At 44.3% G+C, this 20,106-nt stretch overlaps 2 protein-coding genes across 2 annotated transcripts; one reads left to right on the top strand and one right to left on the bottom strand.

Annotated features, from left to right (window-relative positions):
- Positions 1-505: 505 nt before the first annotated feature.
- Positions 506-1,353, bottom strand: EMC5 (ER membrane protein complex subunit 5). Its single transcript, XM_089561128.1, has one exon. It carries the CDS (start codon positions 1,248-1,250, stop codon positions 939-941), a length of 312 nt encoding a protein of 103 aa, XP_089417254.1. The 5' UTR covers positions 1,251-1,353; the 3' UTR covers positions 506-938.
- A 257-nt stretch (positions 1,354-1,610) lies between these two features.
- On the top strand, positions 1,611-20,015 carry Cortactin (cortactin). The gene is made up of 14 exons (XM_089561122.1): positions 1,611-2,094; positions 4,052-4,128; positions 4,958-5,087; positions 7,628-7,738; positions 8,408-8,462; positions 9,393-9,503; positions 10,464-10,574; positions 11,392-11,447; positions 12,194-12,260; positions 13,372-13,757; positions 14,342-14,612; positions 15,514-15,606; positions 17,113-17,168; positions 17,990-20,015. The coding sequence occupies exons 1-14, from the start codon at positions 2,005-2,007 to the stop codon at positions 18,068-18,070; spliced, it is 1,695 nt and encodes a 564-aa protein (XP_089417248.1). The 5' UTR covers positions 1,611-2,004; the 3' UTR covers positions 18,071-20,015.
- The last annotated feature ends 91 nt before the right edge of the window (positions 20,016-20,106 follow it).

Genomic DNA, 20,106 nt, shown 5'->3' on the forward strand with positions numbered 1-20,106 from the left:
ACTGGGACCAGTCCAAAGGTTTCCATTGTGCTGTTTGTCGTTAACTTTAGAATGTAGACACAGTCCTGGTCATAATGTGGAGCTCGCTTCAGCAATCACTCTTGTTATGCCTTACCTACAAAAATTACGAACTTTTTACGTATGTTGGCACATGCCACTTGTGTACTTGCATGTGAACGCAAGAAACCATATTTATTCTGGCATGCGCGACAAAATCTGAAATGAAGGAGTAAGTGTGCTCCGTCATATTTTGCCACACCTGTATGTACAGGTAGTTCAAACATGGAAAGGAACACTGATTACTCCACAGGTAAGTGTTTTGGAAAACCACGTTTTCCTCTCCTAGTTTCTCTGGTTGATGTCAAGTGAGTGTCAACTTCACTGTCTTAAAAGCAGGATTAGTTGACTGTTCCCTCTGATTTGAGTTCTTTGCACTGGTGTTCCTGGTACCGCGAGCCATGCTAACCAGGCACATGCAATATCTAAACTTTGCACACAACATAAGCAAGTGTACTGAACAGCTTTAATGTGCAACCGGTAGAACGTCCCATCGTGAACGAGCATCTGTACCCAAATCTGTGCAACGGCAACCTACATACACACACACACGGTCGATTACTGCAAGTCGGAGCCTGCTTCACGCACACATTAGTAAAACTTGTTCCACGAACCCCAAACCGCATTCACGCAGCAACGCAGTAGCGGTAACAATTTAACTAGCTCCACGTAATCGCCTCTTTAACACTGCACGATGATGAAGCCTTCACGCTGCGCCAGTGATGAATGCCAAAGCCCGTTTGCGAAGCTTTGCCGTTGTTGAAGCCGGAGAGACGGGCTGAGACGAAAGAGGCTCGTGGAGCTCGCCAAAGGGACGTCGAGAGTGCGATCAACGTCTCAAAACGACGCCGCAAAGCAGTTTTCTGTTCTTGCATCCTCATTTAACCTCTGGCTAAAGCTCTACCGCGGTGGCAGAATGTGTAGAACGAGGGCCGGTTCCCGAATGTCTCGAACGTTTTGCTCTCGAGTTCAACCGTTGCGCGCACCTCCTTGAAGTCGCCGGCGACGCATATGACGCCGTACATGGTGATCAGCAGGCACAGGACGCTCTGGAAAATGATGTCCAGCGGCAACACCGTGAAGTCCTGCTCGGTGAGGCGAAGGTAGGAGCGGTGCTGCGCGGCCGAAATGGCGGCGTGGATCAGTCCCACAACGCCCAGGGTCACCATGAACTTGGGCGCCTTCGAAGGCATGGTATCTTTTTAAGTAGCGGCTGGCTGCAGACCCGGAATGCGAAGAGAAACGTTAAATGAAGTTCACACGCCGCTTCCGCGCTGTCCGCCACCTTTCCTACAAGAAGCGGAAATCACCTTGACGCCATTTTAAGTTCCGCTAGAGTGATAATTCGCAAGTTTTATATGCCAAAATAGACAAGACATTTTCCTTTTTTTTTCTTTCTACATTAAAAATTACGCTTGTTGAGCGTGGATTACTTTGTGATTCACGGAATTTGCGTTTTTTGCGCATTTGCGCGAAGCGACACAGCAAGCTTCAGCCTATTCCTCCACATAGTATCATTTCTCTAGTTTGCGCCGGCTTCTCTCCGTGCGGTTTCCGTTTTCCGTCATTCCCCCTCGCCGCTTCCAGTTACTCCGTCGGATAGCTTGTGACGCAGGGAGCGTCGATTGACTCAGCGCCGGCTTCCGCGCTACGTAATGTGCCAAAACATCTTTCAAACTTCGCTGGTGTTTTCCTGCTAACCGAGGCGGAGTTTCTCGGCGTATTTTCTTTAGCGTGGCGAATGCGAATCATCACCAGTTACGGGTGATCGCTTAGCTCTGCTCTGGCCCGACCGGTGCTACGGACGGATACGATTGTTATCGCACGTAGGGCGGAGGTGTGTTTGCGGGGGCTCTCCTAAACACCACGGCGACCGTGCTGCTCTGATATCCTTCCTTTAGCTTGCCCGCTGATAACGAATCGTCCCTTCGGACGGCAGGCATCACAATGTCAATGTGGAAAGCGGCGGTCGGCACTGACGTGAAGATGCAAGCGCAGGACGCCGACGATGACTGGGAAACCGACCCCGATTTTGTGGTACGTTGTACTACAGATCATTTGTGAAACAGTGGACGTGTTTCCGAGCGGCATCGCGGCCAGAATTTGGCCAACTTAGCGCTCGAAAACCTACCTAGAACTTGTGTTGTGACTGCGATACAACTATCTCAGTTAAAATCATTGCGTGCCAGTTCGTAACCGGCCGGCTTTACTATGGTTTGTACCAATGCGTAGTATATTTGTTACGCTTGCGCTCTCGCTGTTTGATATCTTGAAGCGAAACCGCAATTTTCGGCTCCCGGGTAGACCCATATACCACTTGGAGCGGAGATTTGCAGTGTTCAGCGAACCGTCAACCCTTTGAGTTCAAGTGTGTTTTTTTTTTTATCTTTTGTTTGGCGGCATCCCGGGACGGTGTGAAGTGGGGTGTGTCAGCCTGTTTGCCACGCCACAGAAAATACGTCGCTGATTTCTGTTCGCGTTGTATGGCAGCGCATCTTCCCTGCGTTGTCGCGTGCACTGCCAAATAAAATGCCACCTCCTTAAAACGCGCGTGTGTGCGTACACCTGCCGTTATTTCACGCTCGTAGCTAAACTTTTTGAGATCGAAGCGAAGATTAAAGTTGGTGGAATTCGTCCATGTCGGCTTAAAAGCACGCCAGGAATGCACAAAAATGTACAATAATATGGTAGGCGAAACACCTGCAGCTCACAGCTTGCGATGACTACATACAAGCGTGGCTTTGCAGCGTGATAATAATGGCAATTAGCAACTACATACAACTGGCCTTTGCAGTGTGATAAATGTCAGTTAGCACCCACTTTAGTAGTGTAGTTATGCAGCGATAGAAGAAATCTGCGGAGCTTGTCAGCGTTGTTGCGATTAAAAGGGGGAAAAAAAAAATTGCCGCAGTCTAGAGTCAAATATTTGCTATGGGGCTAATTTTTCCTCCAGCTGTGACAGTTTGAGAAAGCTCTTCTTGATCACAGCTGGGTTTAGGTGTTTCAGCTGCAGTCATTGCTTTGCTGGAAATATTGTTATCAATGAAGCAAGTGTTTCTTCTGTGCGCATGGTATGAGGGAAAGGGTTCTATGCTACTGCAGCTGCTGTTACTAATGTGCTGATTTGGAAATGTGTATAGTATGGTGTGATTGACATCTACAGCTGCGCTGATCTAGATTACTAAATGAAGTTGCTCGTATATTTTGGCACTCACAGGACAAAAAGAATAAAAGGAACTGCTGACATCCAGGCCTCAAACGAGCTACAATATGGCATTTTGTTTTAACGCGATAGTGTTAAAGGCCTCTTTCCTCAGAAAATCCGGCGTCATCATTGCCTGTGTTGGCATTGTGAGCGAAACATGACGGGCATGGCTGTGGCAGGTGGTCCCCAGAGAGCAGCCTAGGAGGCATGCGAGCCGCATAGGTCACATGACCTAGGGTGTCATCACAACCTGCCCACCGGATAGTAAGCAAACTGCCTATCATGGCAGGTGGCAGTTAAATTAATGATTGGTCGCTTGGGAAGAGCAACCTGGGCCACACAAGGCCCACCGGTGGGAGCACCTACCATCCTAGGGCAGTGGCGCACCGTTTAACCGCTGCACCACTGCGCCAGGAGGGATATGAGGACCCCCAGAGATCTATGAATTTAAAGTAGAGAATGACCTTCTGCATGCATGGGCATTAACCCATTACACTATCGCGTCATACCCTTAAGACGGAGCTTAAATGCCTCCTCCAATTTTTACACATTAAAAAGGCCAATTTTACTTCTATTTTTGTTTTGGTGGCATCCTTTATGTGAGAGAAATTGTTGTAATGCTGAACCGTGGAACGCTCTTGCGAACTTCAGCTGCTTCGGTGCAAACTCTGTACTTTCTGTTCCCAAGCACACGGGGAGGTTTGTTTTAGCTTGTCAATGTGTGCATTGAAATGGAGTCTTTTCTAACAAGCACGGGGGGAGAGTGTTAATGAATCCAATGGATTGCAGAATGACGTGACTGAAGAGGAGCAGCGCTGGGGCTCCAAAACTGTGGAAGGCTCTGGACATGTTTCGGAGGACGTGAAGTGAGTGTTGCCTTTATCAGACACATGTTGTGCCTAGGATTAGGATGCCTTGCAATGCGCACATCAAAGGAAACGTGCGTTTCAAACTTTTGGTCATGCATACAGTCTTCACAACAAAAATTGAGCTTGGGCTAGTTGGATCATATTTGAAACGTTAGAGGGCAGCGCAAATGACGGCACAGAATACAGCAGAAACACAGAACACAGGATGGGCGCTGACTCCCGTCCTGGGTTCTGTGTTTTGTGCTGTGTTCTGTGCCGTCTTTTTGCACTGCCCTCTAATGTTTCACAACAAATGCCTGTGAACACTTGCACACAGTGTAACAGTGATGAAAAACTGCTTTTCTTCTTATTGCTTCTTTAAGTATCCTTTTTTGTTGTTGTTATGCATCTTTCTTGCCTGATGGGTTTCCATAAAGTTTTTCAAAACGGCACTTTTTTTTCACCAAAATTTGTGGAAACTGGGGAGTTGGGAGGAGTTCTGTTCGTTGCAGGACAGTATATTAGCAAATATTCGTGTTTTTACAACCAAATTAGCGGGTGTATTCACTGCGCGAGTGCATTCATTACGCAAGTAAATGTACTTTACGTATGCACGTTCAGTTTTTTTTTACCAAGGGGGACGATTCGAGTCCATCCCACTTTTTGCTTGTTTTCAAACAGGCACCAGCCAGTGTTTTCCCGTCATACCTGAACTGTAGCTTTGCACTGATAGCTTCTTCTGTGCACTGCGTTAGTCTTTTTCTGCCTTAGTTGCTTTTTGCTTTGGTTTGGATGGCAAGAGTTAGCAACACACTCATTGTGATGCTGTGCTTCACTTATCCTTCAGCATTGCCGAACTCAGAGAGCAGGTCACCAAGGACGATGCAGCCTACAAGAAGCGTGTGCTCGAAGAATTGCCCAAGGCATCTTATGGTTACGGTGGCAAGTTTGGCGTCCAGAACGACAGAATGGACAAGGTTAGTTTACTTGTCGCCTTGCTCGATCATAAGACCTGGGTCATTTAGAGAGGCTCTAGAGAAGAAGACCAGTCTGACTGGTTTATAATCTACTCAGTCAAAATAACAATGCCACATCCACCTTATCTGTTCAGGTTTGTGTATTATGCTTCACTCGCTAATGTCCTTCAACGTGTAGCTGACCAATCAGATGATTCTTCTTGCTAATCTAACTCGCACAATCTATGCCATGAACAAGATTTGTCTGTGATTTCGTAAACTGTATCGAAATCTCTGTGTGTGACCTAGTCCTATCACACTCCAATGCAGGAATGCAAGCTGCCAAACCCATGGCATGGTGCTCCATAAATAGAACTGTACTTTGAATGCGAAAGCCTTACCAGTCCCATTACGAGAAAAGCTGGTAGCTTGTGTTAATGTGCGTATTCGTAGATGGTACAGAGAACTCCATCTGGGAATGGCATCATTCCTTAAAGGTGCACTGAAGAGGAATCTGAACTCGTCTTTTTGCCGCGGGAACTCGGATCTACACGTTCCGAGCATTCTTAGAAACTTTGACTTATTGCCCTGTGTGGCCGATTTCCCTAATTAAATGGAATTAACGCCCGGCTCCCGCCTTTTTTTTTTTAATTCTCCCTTGTACGGTGGGCGGAGTCGACCAACGCAGGGAGTGCCTTTCACCCAGTCCCGTGGCGGCTTGCCGCTCTGCCATCGGCGGAGTAATACGTAGTAGTCCGTAGAAGCAAATAGTCCGCGCGTATTTTTATTTCTGCCGGCTTATTTTGCGGTTATATTATCTGCGAATGAAACTATTTTTTTCACGGAAACCTAAAAAACAAAATGAAGCGAAAGCAAAGCCTCCACGGAGCTGGCTGAAAGGCACTCCCCGCGTTGGTCGACTCCGCCCATCGTACGAGGGAGAATTCAAAGAAAAAGGCGGTAGCCGGGCGTTAATTCGATTTAATTAGGGAAATCGGCCACACAGGGCAATAAGTCGAAGTTTCTAAGAATGCTAGGAACGTGTAGATCAAGTTCCCGCGGCAAGAAGACGAGTTCAGATTCCTCTTCAGTGCATATTTAAGGGACCATTTGGGGCCCATCTGGTCCTTAAAATACTAGATGTGATACAATGTTCAGTTGGTAGTGTGCGCATGTGGTGTCCCCTTTCTTGTTAGTGTCCTTGTTGCGCCGCCGTTCATTTCATCATGCACCAACTCGCCCCTCAGGCCATTCTTCTGAAGTAGATGTGATACCATTAAGAAACCCATCAAGAACCAGAAGATGTACATACTGGACCATTAGGACTTCATCTGGAACTAGTAAGGTTCCTTCTGGGACCATTAAAAATCATAAGGCCTTACTTGAAATCAGAAGCAATGCCATTAAGACATTTTCACCTGGGTTAATTCCAGTGATGGCAGGAAAAATAGGGTGATGCCATCCAGCGGCCGTAGGACGCATACAGCAAGCCGATCACCACCATTTTAGACAATCACCTGTGTATGTACTTCCCACTGGCTGAACTCAACGTGGCACCAGTTTTACCAACGAAATTCGCACCACAATTGTGGCGCAGCTGTTTGTCGTACAGCGTTTCGGGTGATGTCATACAATTTCTCATTGCGTGTTTCTTAACATGTGCTAGTCAATTTGGAGGCTAGCTTGCAACCGGGATTTTAACCGACGACATGTGCACCTTCAGTTGTATGTCGTCCCGGACTTTATCAAAATTGTGATGCAACCGTTTGTCATGCAACATTGTGGGTAGTGTCATATGCTTGTGTGTGCATGTGGGTGGTGTCATACTTCAAAAAAAAAAGAAAAGACTGATTGCCTGAAATGAACTCATTTTACAAACTATAATGGAATGTCGACGTCTTGTGTGGACATTCCAGCACATAAACAGTTTTAAGTGTCTCTGCCGAATTTATTAACACAGCCTCCTTATCTGGCTTATCTTCAATTTTGCTCTGTGTTTGCTAGAGATTGCGCTGTGGCATATAACCTGGCAGCTTGTAATTTTCTCTGCTGAAGGTCAAGGACTATTGTTAAGCTGGGCACAGTGGCTGGATCTTCATTGCGGAAAAATGCAGGGAGCATAAAATTGGTATTGTCCCTTCCGTGTTCCTCCTCTGTGCATTGCCATTCGGATCCTTGTTATCTTAGGGTAGCTAGGGATTCACTTTATCTGAAGCTTTTTGTCACTGCAGCTATTGTAGCTTTGTGTTCTGCTTTAATGTGATAGTCCCTCTCCTTTAATTTCTTCTATATTGACTCTGGCTTGTACCTTTCAGAGCACGGTCACAATATAAAGCTTTGCAGCCATTTAGTTTGGTTCTTTGCTGTTGTATGTTGGAATCCCATCTTTCTTTTTCTCTGTGCGAGTTTCTATTGTTCACTCGTGTTTAGCTATTCTGCCGAAGTTAATGCAAAGCAAACTCGTAGTTGTGCATGTTTCATCTGGTTGCTTTGAGTTTTGAAGGTGCTAATGACATTGATTGTCACGCAAGCGCAAATTGTTTTTTTTTTTGCCTCCACAGTCGGCTGTTGGAAACGACTACATGGCATCACTTCACAAGCATGCCTCCCAGACGGATGCTGTCAAGGGCTTTGGCGGCAAGTTTGGTGTGCAGAAAGACCGTCAGGACAAGGTTCGTTCTGAATGAAGTTCTTTTTTTTTTTTTTTTTTTGAAGAGAGTTTTATCATTCTAACAGTCTTGTATTTGTGAGCCTCATACCCTCTGGCGTGGCGGGTACATATTTTTTTAAAGGGTAACTCCGAAGGTTTTTCAAACATTTTGAGTAGGTAATCGCATCACATTCTTTAGAGTCCCCTTTCTCCGGTACAAACAACCGTTTTCCAAAATACGGAGTAAAAGTGTTTTAAAACAACGGAAACCAGGAAACCGAAACTGGGTTTCGGCCAGACTTTGATATCATGACATACAAACCGATGAACCCACAGACGCTGTCCCAAAACTTGTCTGCGCGTTGATTGGCTAATCTATAGAATGTAATCGACAGATTCGGATTTTGTCTGAAGTGACCAAAAATTGATGGTCGGCAGGCGGTGTGTTAAATTGGTAGAAAATTTTAAAATTAATTTGCAATTAACAAGACGTCGCCCAGTTGCAAACTTTGGCGCAAGGAACCAGAAAACTGCGGAGAAATTACACTGAAAATTTCAGTAGAATTCGTGGAGGCACAAAAAATGCCGGAGCTGCCCTTTTAAGTCTCGTGTTCGCGGATGTCACGGTGACTGCAGGCAGCTTACATTGCTTGCATTTTTTTTAACCCTTTTCCCCGATTCCCTCTCATAGTGTGCTGTTGGCTGGGAGCATCATGAATCGGTCGAGAAGCATGCCTCACAGAAAGGTGACTGACTGCTCGTGTCTGACTTTACATTTTTTACATTTTCTGCCGACTAGTGTGTTTCAGCGCCTCTGGACGTTGTGCCAAAACATAGATTGAGTTCATTAATTCGAACTAGTCTTAAGATTGATTTACAAATTCTTTATTATGCTGCAGAACTCTTGAAATTTTTTTAAAATGAGTTGTGAAAAGGGTTCATATTATTAAAACATTTATAGAAAAAAAAAAGCAATCACCAGAACACTTACAAGGAACAAGGGAAAAAAAATGCGTGAAGAAGTTAAAAAGGCAATTTTCATCATATGACACAAAATGCACAATATGTAGGTTTTACTTAATAATACAAAGACTGTATGAAACAGCATGATAATGTAATATTAAAAAGAAGGCTGAACTAAATTAGAAGCAGAATTGGTACATTAATTATGACTTCATCAGAAATGGGGATAGCTTGTTGTGTTGGTTATGTTTTTGGGTAGTGAAGTTCTTTATTGGATACATCTGTTGTTTTTGGGATATAGACTTGCTTGGCTGTAGTTGCATTTTTCTTACCAAGTTGTGGAAAATTGTGGATGAAGTCTGCATACTTCATCCACAAACTAAGAATTTATACTTCCAGATTTCATAACTACATTTTACATGCCTCAGCTTTAAATGTGCGATTTTTTTAGTGAAATAAGCAAGTTCGTTAACTTTCAACGTTGTACTCATTTCACATTCTTCTTTGTGGAGCCACTCATGATATTTTCTCAAATTTACAAGTGTTTTCAATGAGGAGTAGAGTGGAAGAACTCAATCCAAAATGAAACGAGCTTAAGCGACAACGACCTGGAAAAATTTTGTTGAAGTTGCTTTGTTTTTGTACAGTCTGTGTTCAGTAGCCTTTTTGTTGCGAGTGCTTTCATTAAATGAAGCAATTCTGGCTGATCGCAGACTACAGTGCTGGCTTCGGTGGCAAGTTCGGGGTCCAAAAGGAGCTCCAGGACAAGTCTGCCGTCGGCTGGGAGTTTCACGAAAAGACACAGAAACATGCCTCGCAAACTGGTGAGTTCAGTGATGGCTTCATAGCCATGCACAGTTCAGCACGTTCTCTTCTGGTTGATAACTGCAGCTTTACTGTGTCTCACTTGCTGTTTTGTCTCGTGCGTTTAATTTATTTGAATCTTTTTTTTTGTCCCCCACTCGATAGTAGTTCCTTTTCTCATGCTGCAGTTTTTCAGCTTTTTGTAGATGGATACAACTTGTCGTCGACTCTTAAACATGGTAGAATCTCAGTGATACGAATCTCACGGGGTCGCGAAAGAAATTTGTATCATCCGAAATTTTGTATTATCCAAATGAACGAAATTTGTCTGCGGAAGCATAGAAAATGCATTTGCGCAGATCTGTTTACGGCTGACGAGATTTATTCGCGTCTGTGTGGCCACAGCTCGCTACTCGCAGTGCGCACCGCGTGATTAGCGATCACGGCATTAGTAATTTACTGGCTGCTGTTCTTATCCGTACTGGCGCTGGAGAGTTCGGAGCATCCAGAATTCCTCACATTGTACATAATGCACTCCAGTCGGGGAATGTTATGAATCTGAATCAGTCTTGCTCGTATCACCGAGATTCTACTGTACACCTAGTCTAAAAGTGTTTTTGTTCTCAGGTTCCAATTCCTCTCATTTGGATTACACCGTTGAAGCCGTTTGTACTCTTCGTTGCTGTGTGGTTGCAACATGTCGTTTACTTATGAGTGTTACAGGGTATCTTTGGCACGTAATGTTACGTTACATAACCATTAAGAAGATTTTGCAAGGTACAAGCGAGGTATACAACCTATATTTCATTTCAGTGTGGCATGGCAACTTATGCACACATCCTCTACTCATATGTATCTGACATGAGAAGGATAGATACCTTCTAGATACTTTCCTATGGTTTGCGTGTGCGTTCGTGTAAATGTGCATTCCTGTTGGTAACCATCTTTCTAAGCCCTGTGATTGCCTCTTTGTGGCGCAGATTATGCCATTGGCTTTGGTGGCAAGTATGGCGTTCAGACCGATCGGCAGGATTCGTCGGCTGTTGGCTGGAACCACGTGGAGAAGGTGGAGAAGCACGAGTCCCAGAAGGGTGAGGGAGATGACAAATGAATCAGTGTCTGATGAAAAAACGATGGTCGGGGTCAGTTTTAACTGAGCTGCGATAACTCTGGGTTAGCTACTCATTACCGGTGAGAACAATAATCATGACTGAAAGGTTGATGCGCCGACTTACCATGTGCTTGTACTACTGGAACTACTCAAACCACACTCAAAGCTTGTGGAACACTTTAGTATGGGTTAGGAACAGTTAGTTTATTGTTTGTTCAGTTCTGATTTTCAAAACTTGTGCCCCAGGGTGACAGACAGACGTTGAAGGGAAAAGGGGGTGACTTTCCTCTTCCTGAGCAAGATTTTTCTTTGCTTCTTCTGCTTTTTTTTTTTTGTGGCAAAACCATAAAGATCTTCAATTCATTATTTTTTTTTTTTTTCAATGAAAATGTGCTTTGTGTGTACACTGAACCAGCATCTACTAAACTCTTTTTTACAGTTGTCAGCAAATTTACCACTCTTTGCAGAGCCTTTTTTGTTAAGTGTATTGGCTCAAGTAAATTGTTTCTCTCTATGTCTGTGTGCTTTTCCTTCTTTAAAAACTACCGAAAATAACTTAACACATGTTGTCTAAGGGCTAAGAGTTTGTGATAGGTAGGATTTGACTGCCATGTTAATCTGAAAGATAAGGGATCTGTATTTTCAGCCATTCGTTATGACAGCTTTTGTTCATATTTGCCTTCTGTCCATTGCTTACAACTGTTTCGGAGGTGGCAGGCTCAAAGTTACTCCTGTCCACAAGCTTAATTTGGGTATGATGTCCAAGTCCTGAGACTGTGTTCTGCCTCGATGCGCAGATTACTCCAGAGGCTTTGGTGGCAAGTTTGGTGTCGAGAAGGACAAACAGGACAAGGTAACGAAGCATCCGTCTCACTTTAGTCATCATCATCATCAGCCTGACTATGCCCACTGCAGGGCAAAGGGCTCTCCCATGTCTCACTCTAGTGTGGCAGTTTTTTTAGCCTACACATTCGTCGGTTGGATGGGTTATTCACAGAATATGTTTGGCATTTCTATTTGGCAGACTAATTGCCCGAGAGCTGCATGCAATGGGTTTTGGCTTGCTCTTTTATATTGGGATGTTGACTGTGTTAATCAGAATCAGAAATCCTGTTTTTTTTACATTGCAAAATAATGTGTTGCAACATACTGATGTACAGGAGTGGGTCCGGAAGACTGTAATGGGACCTCCTCCACAAATTATGACAAAAGAAATTAGATAGTTGAGGCAGCAGCATAAGTGGTAGAAAGTAACTAGATAAAAATAACTAAGAATGCTCAATGATTGCGGTAAACAACATTATTACTAAATGCACAAAGTGCAGCAAATATCAAACATGCCTTATGACACTTATTGCTAATAGAACAATGCTTATTAAAAAGCAGAAAAGAGCCTTAAACATTGACAGCATGAATTAAGCACAGATGGATGCATGTTACTGTGAGTGTTCTTTGTGTACAAGACCCATTATCTTCACTCCGGTGGTGGTTTTGGTTGTTTCGTTGGGGAACGTAGTAAGGGTTGCATTGCGCGGCAGAACCTAGATGCAAGAGTCCATCTTCTGTTATCTTCTTACCATTATCCTTTGTCCCTTACAGTCTGCACACTCCTTCGCTGAAGTCGAGAAGCCGAAGCCCGCATACCAGAAACCGAGGCCTGACATAGGTGAGCTCCGATGGAAGTGCTTTCATCCATGTGCATTTTGCAATGACAGTATGACACGGCAGTTTTGGATGTGTTGCTAATGTACCAGTGTCTGTCAACACTGAAGTCTGTCGATGTTGGTTTGGCAATGCTGATCTATCAAAATTGAGACATCTAGGCATGACAAGGAACTCGGGAGTTGACACCTGGGCCTTGGGAGTGCCTGTTCCCACCCTGCTGTTCTCATGGTCCTTTTTTCTCTTTCCTTTTTTAGTCAGATTGGCCATTATAACCACAATCTTATCATTTATGGGATCAATCAGTCAATCAATCAATCAGCCTTTTATTTTCTGTATATTAGAGAAGGAGACAGGACTAAAAGCTCAGTTGTGCCAAAGTTGGTGGTTTGATAGAGGTTATGACAATCCGAGAGAGAAATGAAGAGCTAGAACAGGCTACACCTTTCAGTGCTTATGGAGTTAATGACGATGATTGACGACAGTTTTTAGTTGCTGCTCCTAGGTGGCACCTCTGTCTGGTAACCTGTAGACTCACTGGATTAGTTATCAGAGTACCACATTCCTTTTCCCCCGCTCCGCCGGGCTTGGAAGAAATACGGCTGCCGTGGACGAATGTTGCCAGACTGGCAAACACCATCATTTGTAGGAACCTTCCAAAGTGCAGTGGGCGTCCAAAACTTCCCTCTAGGACCCGCATACATGTGCGAGATGTTGCTACAACGAGGCTCAAAAAATGTTGTTTCCTGCTTATTCCGAATGTCCATTAATGTTATCTCCCAAATTAGCTGTGCCAATTATGCAAATGTTTTAATTGTCACTGATATTATTAACCACATTGCTGAGGTGGATACACGGAGAACCACTTATGCGATTGCAGTGCAGTGAACGTCAGTTAGGATCAGCCATGAAGCTTCCAAATCCAGTGGCAGCGACAGGACAATCGTGGTACTCTGAAAACTTATCTAGTGACTCTAGTAACTTCTGTGGAGTGGTCACACTGGGTAGCCTGGTTTCAAAGTGGGGATTCACAACTGGTACAATCAGACAGCTCTGGTTCACTGTAGCATCGTACGGGGTCTATGGCGGTACTCTTCATTTCTCTGTGCCTGCAGAGGTGACGTCCGAGCGTGCCAAGAGCCTGCGTTCTCGGTTCGAGAACATGGCCAAGGCCGGTGAAGAGGAGGCACGCAAGCTGGCCGACGAAGAGCGGAAACGTCGCCTCCAGAAGGACCAGGCCGAGAAGGAGGCGGCCAAGAAGTCCGAGGAAGAGCGCCAGCGCCGGCTGCGTGACGAGCACAAGCGCATCGACCAGCTGCAGGAGCAGCTGAAGGCAGCCGAGGGCCACGACCACGGTGAGGAGGAGGCCTCGGAGCGCAAGCCGAGGTCCGACAGTGCCGGGAGCCAGCCCGACGAGTCAGAGCTGATCCGGCCCGGCACACGGAAGAACCACTCGCGGGTCTCCGTCATCCCGCGGGAACTTGTCGTGCCAACTAAACAGGTCAGTGGTGAGCTGGTGTGTTGGGAATGATTTTGGTGCTGCTGCATACGGTGTCACTTGGTGTAAATGTGGTGCAAGCATAAAGCAAACATGCATGAGCCGAGTGATGATTCAGGTGCCATCTAGTACTAGGAATCTATAGTGATATACTGTGGTACAGTTATGACATTTGCAGTAAAAGCTCATTAATTCCACCCTCGCTCATTTCGAAATCCGGATAGTTCGGACTCCTCCTTCACCTCTGCGGAATCCCTGCTAAGTGACATAAAACGGAGAGTTGAGCTAGTTGGTACATGTTTCTTGAAAAAAACAGCGCTAAGACGAAGGACAAAGAAAAGAGGGACAACAGGACCAGCGCTGATGGCAGCTCTGGTCCTGTTGTCCTCTTTTCTTTGTCCTTCGTCTTAGCGCTGTTTTTTCCAAGAAAGCTAAGTGACATGTTTTACATCTCACGTTCACTCTCTTTCTTGAGTACGCCTTTCTTCGTCGGCATCCGTCTTGTGCTTCCTTCTTTCTGTCCATTGTTTCGAGAGTATCTCTCGACAAGCCTCCTCTCCGTTTCCTTTTTCAAAACCTCGTCGCAGGTGTCGAGTCCTGACGTGTCTCCGACGCAAGAGACAGAGCCGCAAGGGACAAAAGCCATTGCGGAGCCAGCCACTGTGTCCGCAAAACCCGCATCCGTGGTGGCACCCGTGGAGCCTGCCGAAGTTTTGCCTTCAGCGCGACCGGCATCTTGGGAGCTGGAGCCTGAGCCTGAGCCGGAGCCTGAAGTAGTCCAAGAGGCTCCCAAGAAGGTCGTGCCCCAGATCCACCACTCTCCGGTCGAGTCCGAGTCGAGTCCAGAATCTGGCCCAGGTTTGTGCCATTGTACCAAAGCGTTTTGAGTTTGGTGGTTGGCTGACAACTGCCACCTTCTGCAGTGGTGTGCTCAGTACGCCTGTGTAGAGTGCAACGCAAGTAGAAAAGATGAAGACAGATGCCCTCTTGATCATCCGAATGGGTGCAGACCTTGCGAGCCTGTCCCTGCTGTGCTGTTGTTCAGAGTGGCTGATATGTTTGTCAAGCAGTGCTGCTAGTCCAGTGCTTATATGCAGGGTCACCTTTCTCTTCTTTTTTGGCAGATAATGTAGGCTTCAAATTTCTCACAACTGTGTCCCAAAGAAAGAACAGAATTACTGCGTATTATGGACGCTTTAACCTATGGGGTGTAAAAAAAAAACTTTAGGTTGGCCTGTAATCCTTGAGTTTGCCAAGCGTCATTAGCCACACATGTCAAATGGGGCTTGAGGTAACGAGATTTCACTGCCGGCTCGAAACATACAGGAAGAAAAATTGCACTGCAAGCTCATGTGGCTGAGTGGCATGCAGATCGAAACATGCACCAGAGCACAGGCATAAAAGTGAATGCCACCTGGCTGCATTGCAAACAAATGCAAGGTAATGATCATAGTGGCGATCGCAAGGCGGTTTGCAAGCTTGTAATATGAGGAAGATGCAGTGAAGTCTCCATGGGCATAAGTTGATAACGAGTCCACGCAGAAGTAGCGGACCGATTTCGCTGCAAATCATGGTTTTTCATATGAGTCATCCGCAATGTATTTTTGAGGGTTCTTTGTGTGCTGTATAATGCAGTAAAGTGCAGCTTTTACTGACTTCGTTATATTGAGGTTTAACGATATGTTGAGGAAACAAGATTATGAGAAAAGTCCGGATCATATTTCTTTCCTTTTTTTTTTCCCCTTTTCATGGGTAACAGGTGAATCATTAGAAGAAGGCATCTATGAGCATTTGGAACCAGTGTCGACAGAGAAGAAAATGTCAGCTGTGGCTTTGTACGACTACCAAGCTGGTAAGGGCACTTCCAGAGGATGGTCTTGAGCTCTCTTTTTCCTCCTTTTCGTTTCATTCTTTTTGTGCCAAAGGATTTAGTAGTGAGCGTTTGTCACATTTCATTGCGGCTTGTTGGCTTCTGCATTGAGCGAGAGGCAGCCATCATCATCAACAACCATGTCACGTCTGCTGAAGCTCTCCCATAGCTGTCTTCAGTTGTTCCTGTCCTGAACTGTACTCCGCGACAACTTTTTCTGGCAGTGGAGTGGAAGCTACAGAGCCGAAACACGCCCCCTCTTCTTACACAGTGGAATATAGTCTCTACTTGCAGTTATTGGTTTTTCACTTCAAGCATAGTGTGCTGTCAGTATTCATTACTTAAGGCATATTTCTAACTCAGCTGCCGACTTTCAGCGTTAGAAAGCCAAAGGAAAAGCAGCTTTTTTTTTTATTGTAACAAATTTGCTAGGCAAGTCTAGTTACAAGAAGCTTCTGTAGATGGCGCCACCGCCGATGGAGTGAAGCTACTGAGGAGAGAGCAGTGTGCCAGGTGCACCGTTGTGCGGCCTAACTAGTATTTGGTGGAATGACACAGTTACGAATTCTGCACCCCCATAGACTTCCCTTCATTGCCAGGAAAAGCTGTCACCAAGTTTAGCCACTGCCATTTCAATACAGCTTCCCACAGCTATGTGTTCTTTCTTTCAATATCGTTTTTTTTTGCCCTGCTTGACTACAATGTGACCTGTGTTGCTGCCTTGACATTGCACCCGTCAATAATTTTTCTGCGCCGCCCGCGGACTCATTTCAAGCTTTTTGTTAGCCTTGGACTTTTGGCCCCATAGGTAATCACTGACAGGACATGTTGGTTTTGTTGTTTTCCTTCGAGAGATATGTGAAAACTACTAAACTCAATGTGACAACGAACAATTTTAAGTGGTACCTTGATAGAATCAAAGCATTTTGATGATGGTGTGGCAGGTAGCTTGAGCAGAGAATTCTTTAATCGTAGCAGTCTGGATATCACAGGAGCTTAGTGTGCATGTTTGCCGTAATTTAGAATGACATACTAAATGCTTTGTTGTGGGAGCCCCGATCAACGTCCTTGAGGAAGCCTGCCAGAGGTGTTTCTCGCATGAGCTTGTAAGCTTGCTAGATTTCTTAGCTTGTTTTTGCTTTGTGCTAGATGCATGTTCATTGTGTGTGTACCTGCAGCATTTTAGCTGGAGTGCACTCTGAACAAGACAGAGTTTATGTGCGACCAATGTTGAGGACTTATGAAATGCTCAGATTGTGCTTTACGCTTTCACAAGGGAGGATGCTTTTCTGGTCTTTGCAATTCCTGCTGTGACATGTTTTATAACTGTTCATTCAATGTTTCAGGATTAGGTCAGAAGCTATAACTGGGAGGTGTGATATCTAACCAGATAGCAGTTGTATTTACTGCACATTTGTTCGATATTTTTTATCAGTGCAAGTCACGATTGTAGGAGATGTCCTAATGATTTTCTTTTTACTGATCCAGCCGACTACGATGAGATTTCTTTTGACCCTGATGACATCATTACAGACATTGAAACGGTAAGTGACAATAATGGTCAATGATTGATGCTCACAGTCTTTTCTGTTTTTTTTTTCATCTTGGCAATAACGTGAAATAATCTGATTCATTGTAACTCTTCTAGTGTATGCATATTTTCACTCATATTTATCACTGTGCACTTTGGACAGCATTGCTCATGAATTGCTCACATAGTCTTATTTAAGCATAAGTCTTACTTACAGGAGTATAGACCGCTAACTTTTGGGTGCGTGTTTTCTTCTTTGTAATGATGTGCAGCGCATTGTTATACTGCTTGGTATTCTCCAACGACTGCTAAGTAATCTATAATAGAATTTCTTTCTAGTGCTGTTTTGGTTCCTGTTTCAACCGCTGAACGATGACTGTGATGTTAAAGTGTGGTTACAGGTCATGAGAGGCATGAAAAAACTGCAATATAATCGCTGCTGCTATATACAGGAAGGCTGGCTTCAGCACTGTAGTGAATTAAAACGATGAAGCAGCGATTCTGTCGCAGTATTTCCATGCCTCACATGACCTATAACCACACTTTGACGTCATAGCCATCGTCCGGTTGTAACATTTGGTTACAGTAATTAATAAATTAAATCTAAAGTGGCAGAGTTATGTGAGGGTACTGATCCCACCTGTAAGTCTCGAGAACCTCAATGTCATGAAACAAAGCTTGTACATGGGCAGTAGTCACAATGTCAAGCTGTTCTTTCGGTGAAAAATATGTAGTTTCCGGTTACCTAACTAGTCAAGCTGTTCTTTCAGTGAAAAATAGTAGCAGTTTCCAGTTACTTTACTATCTTTGCCATCATCCTTTTTTATCCATCAGATTGACGAAGGCTGGTGGCGTGGAAAGTGCAACGGGAAGGTTGGACTGTTCCCAGCGAACTACGTTCAGCCTCTGTACTGAGAGCTTTTAACTGGAGACGAGTTCTTCCACACCAAAGTCGTCGTGCCACTGCCTACAACGAAGACGGCACAGATTCCATGCAACTTGCTCAACGGTTGACAGTCTTCGGGAGACGGAACAACTGCAACGTTGTTCGCACGGCCAACACGTACAGCGCTCTGTCGTTGCCTGTCAGCGACGTTTTCTAGAGGCCCGTCGTTTCGACGTTTGAATTATCATAGTCTGCTTGAAGGAGCAAGTTGAGAGCGGTGTTTTATTTTACGAGTTCATTTGAAAGATTGAGTCACAGCGCAAGGCATGATGCCTTTCTGAGTTCGCTAAGCCTTTACCACAAGCTTTGCGTGGAACGAGACAATCTACATCTTTTTAAATGCAAGCAGTGGCAATTTCTTTCGTTTAGCACATTTGAGCACTTGAGGTCTTGCTGATGTTCGTCAGGCATTGAGTGATGAGTTTATTTCCCAATAGCAAACAAATCGGTTGTGTGGTAACGACCTTCAATTGATAGTTGTTACTTCCATCCCCACATTACAATATTATGGAGGGTGCCATGTTATGTAGCAAATGAGTAGGAGTAGATTGGTGGGGGTTACGGTTTGTTTTTAAGTGAGCTTGATTGAAAACAAAATCACAGCAACTTATTTTGGCAGATTTTATGATCCACATATTTATATGTAATCAGTCGACAAGACATGGCTCTTGAAGATGTTTGGTGACCTCGTATGCGAATGTTCGAGCACTTAATTGAGGGTTGTGACACAGGTCAAATAAGTTGTAAACCTTTTCTACAGGTTGTCACTGTAGCTTGTGCAAGGAGGAATTTTTTTAAGGAGTGTTGGAAGATGACCTTCTTCAGAGCGCCTTTAGAATGGTGCTTCAGGACTTATTGGCTGAGTTGCGTTGAAAGGCACGTAGCTGTAAGGTCCGGTGCTTTAAATTTGTGGTTGAGTCTTGCCTTTTAATTTATTCTTCCTTGCTACCTATTATGCAAAATGTAATTTACTTTTTTATTATCTTGTTACAGTATTTTTAAATATTTTCATTTTCTATTTTGAAGGTGACACCTTTTTAAGAGGCTGCTGTTTTTGCAGTTTGGGGTGTTCTAGTTTGGATTGTGATCAACAATGTTTTATTCCATATCGTAACCAGTTACTTTTTCTGGAATGTCCAGTCCTGGCGTTCGGAGCTTTTAATAAATTTACACATTTCACACTCGGTACTTTTATAGTGGTTTTAGAAAATGTAATGCACATATGGTCTGTCTTTGGGTCCAGTTTTTCATTAAAAGTTTAGACTTTTCTCCACCGACACAGAAGTTGCATGATTATTGCAACAAGAACACAATGATTTTTTGCTTTCGAAGAGCTTGTTTTATTGTAGTTTGTGTCTGTAACTTCTGTTGTTTTTTGTTTTTATGTGTATAATTTAAATGCCGTCAGTGAATGCTGTTATATAAGTCTCTTTGTTGTCTGAAGACTTTTTTTTTTTTTTGTAATTGTGATGTGTAGCCATTTTTTTTCAGTGCTTTCACGTGTGCAATGTAAATTGCCTAGTAGATCATTTACAGCGTGTAATCTTGCGTTAAGCAGTCTACTTAATATGCACACTTTTCTGTACTTACTGAATATTACATAGAGGTTCTTGACCTGGTGCCAAGTTTTTTTTTCCACAAGGTTTTCTGTAACATCTGTGGCTTCGTAGAAGTAATTCTAACGCAAAAACATACCTTACATTGTGCATGTTTGGTGTCGCATATGTCTGCTTCCAGTAGGCTTCCAATGCACATTTCAGTGTAGAACTGTTCCAGGGTTACTTCCACTACAAGTCTTTTGCTTGCAACCTGTTGAAGACAGTGAAATGGTTCAAGCGTGGACACTAATGGGCTACTGTTTGTACAATTACAGGAATTTCGCAATAAAGGAAGTAAGCAGATTGTTTACATACACTTTGCTTGGTTTTTTTTGTCAGTGTTCACCTAACCATGGCAGCCGCTGCGGTGGCTCAGTGGTTACGGTGCTCGGCTGCTGTTCCGAAAG

Source organism: Amblyomma mixtum, chromosome 9 (genome assembly GCF_055824585.1).
Source record: "Amblyomma mixtum isolate Tamu chromosome 9, ASM5582458v1, whole genome shotgun sequence".
NCBI lineage: Eukaryota > Metazoa > Arthropoda > Arachnida > Ixodida > Ixodidae > Amblyomma > Amblyomma mixtum.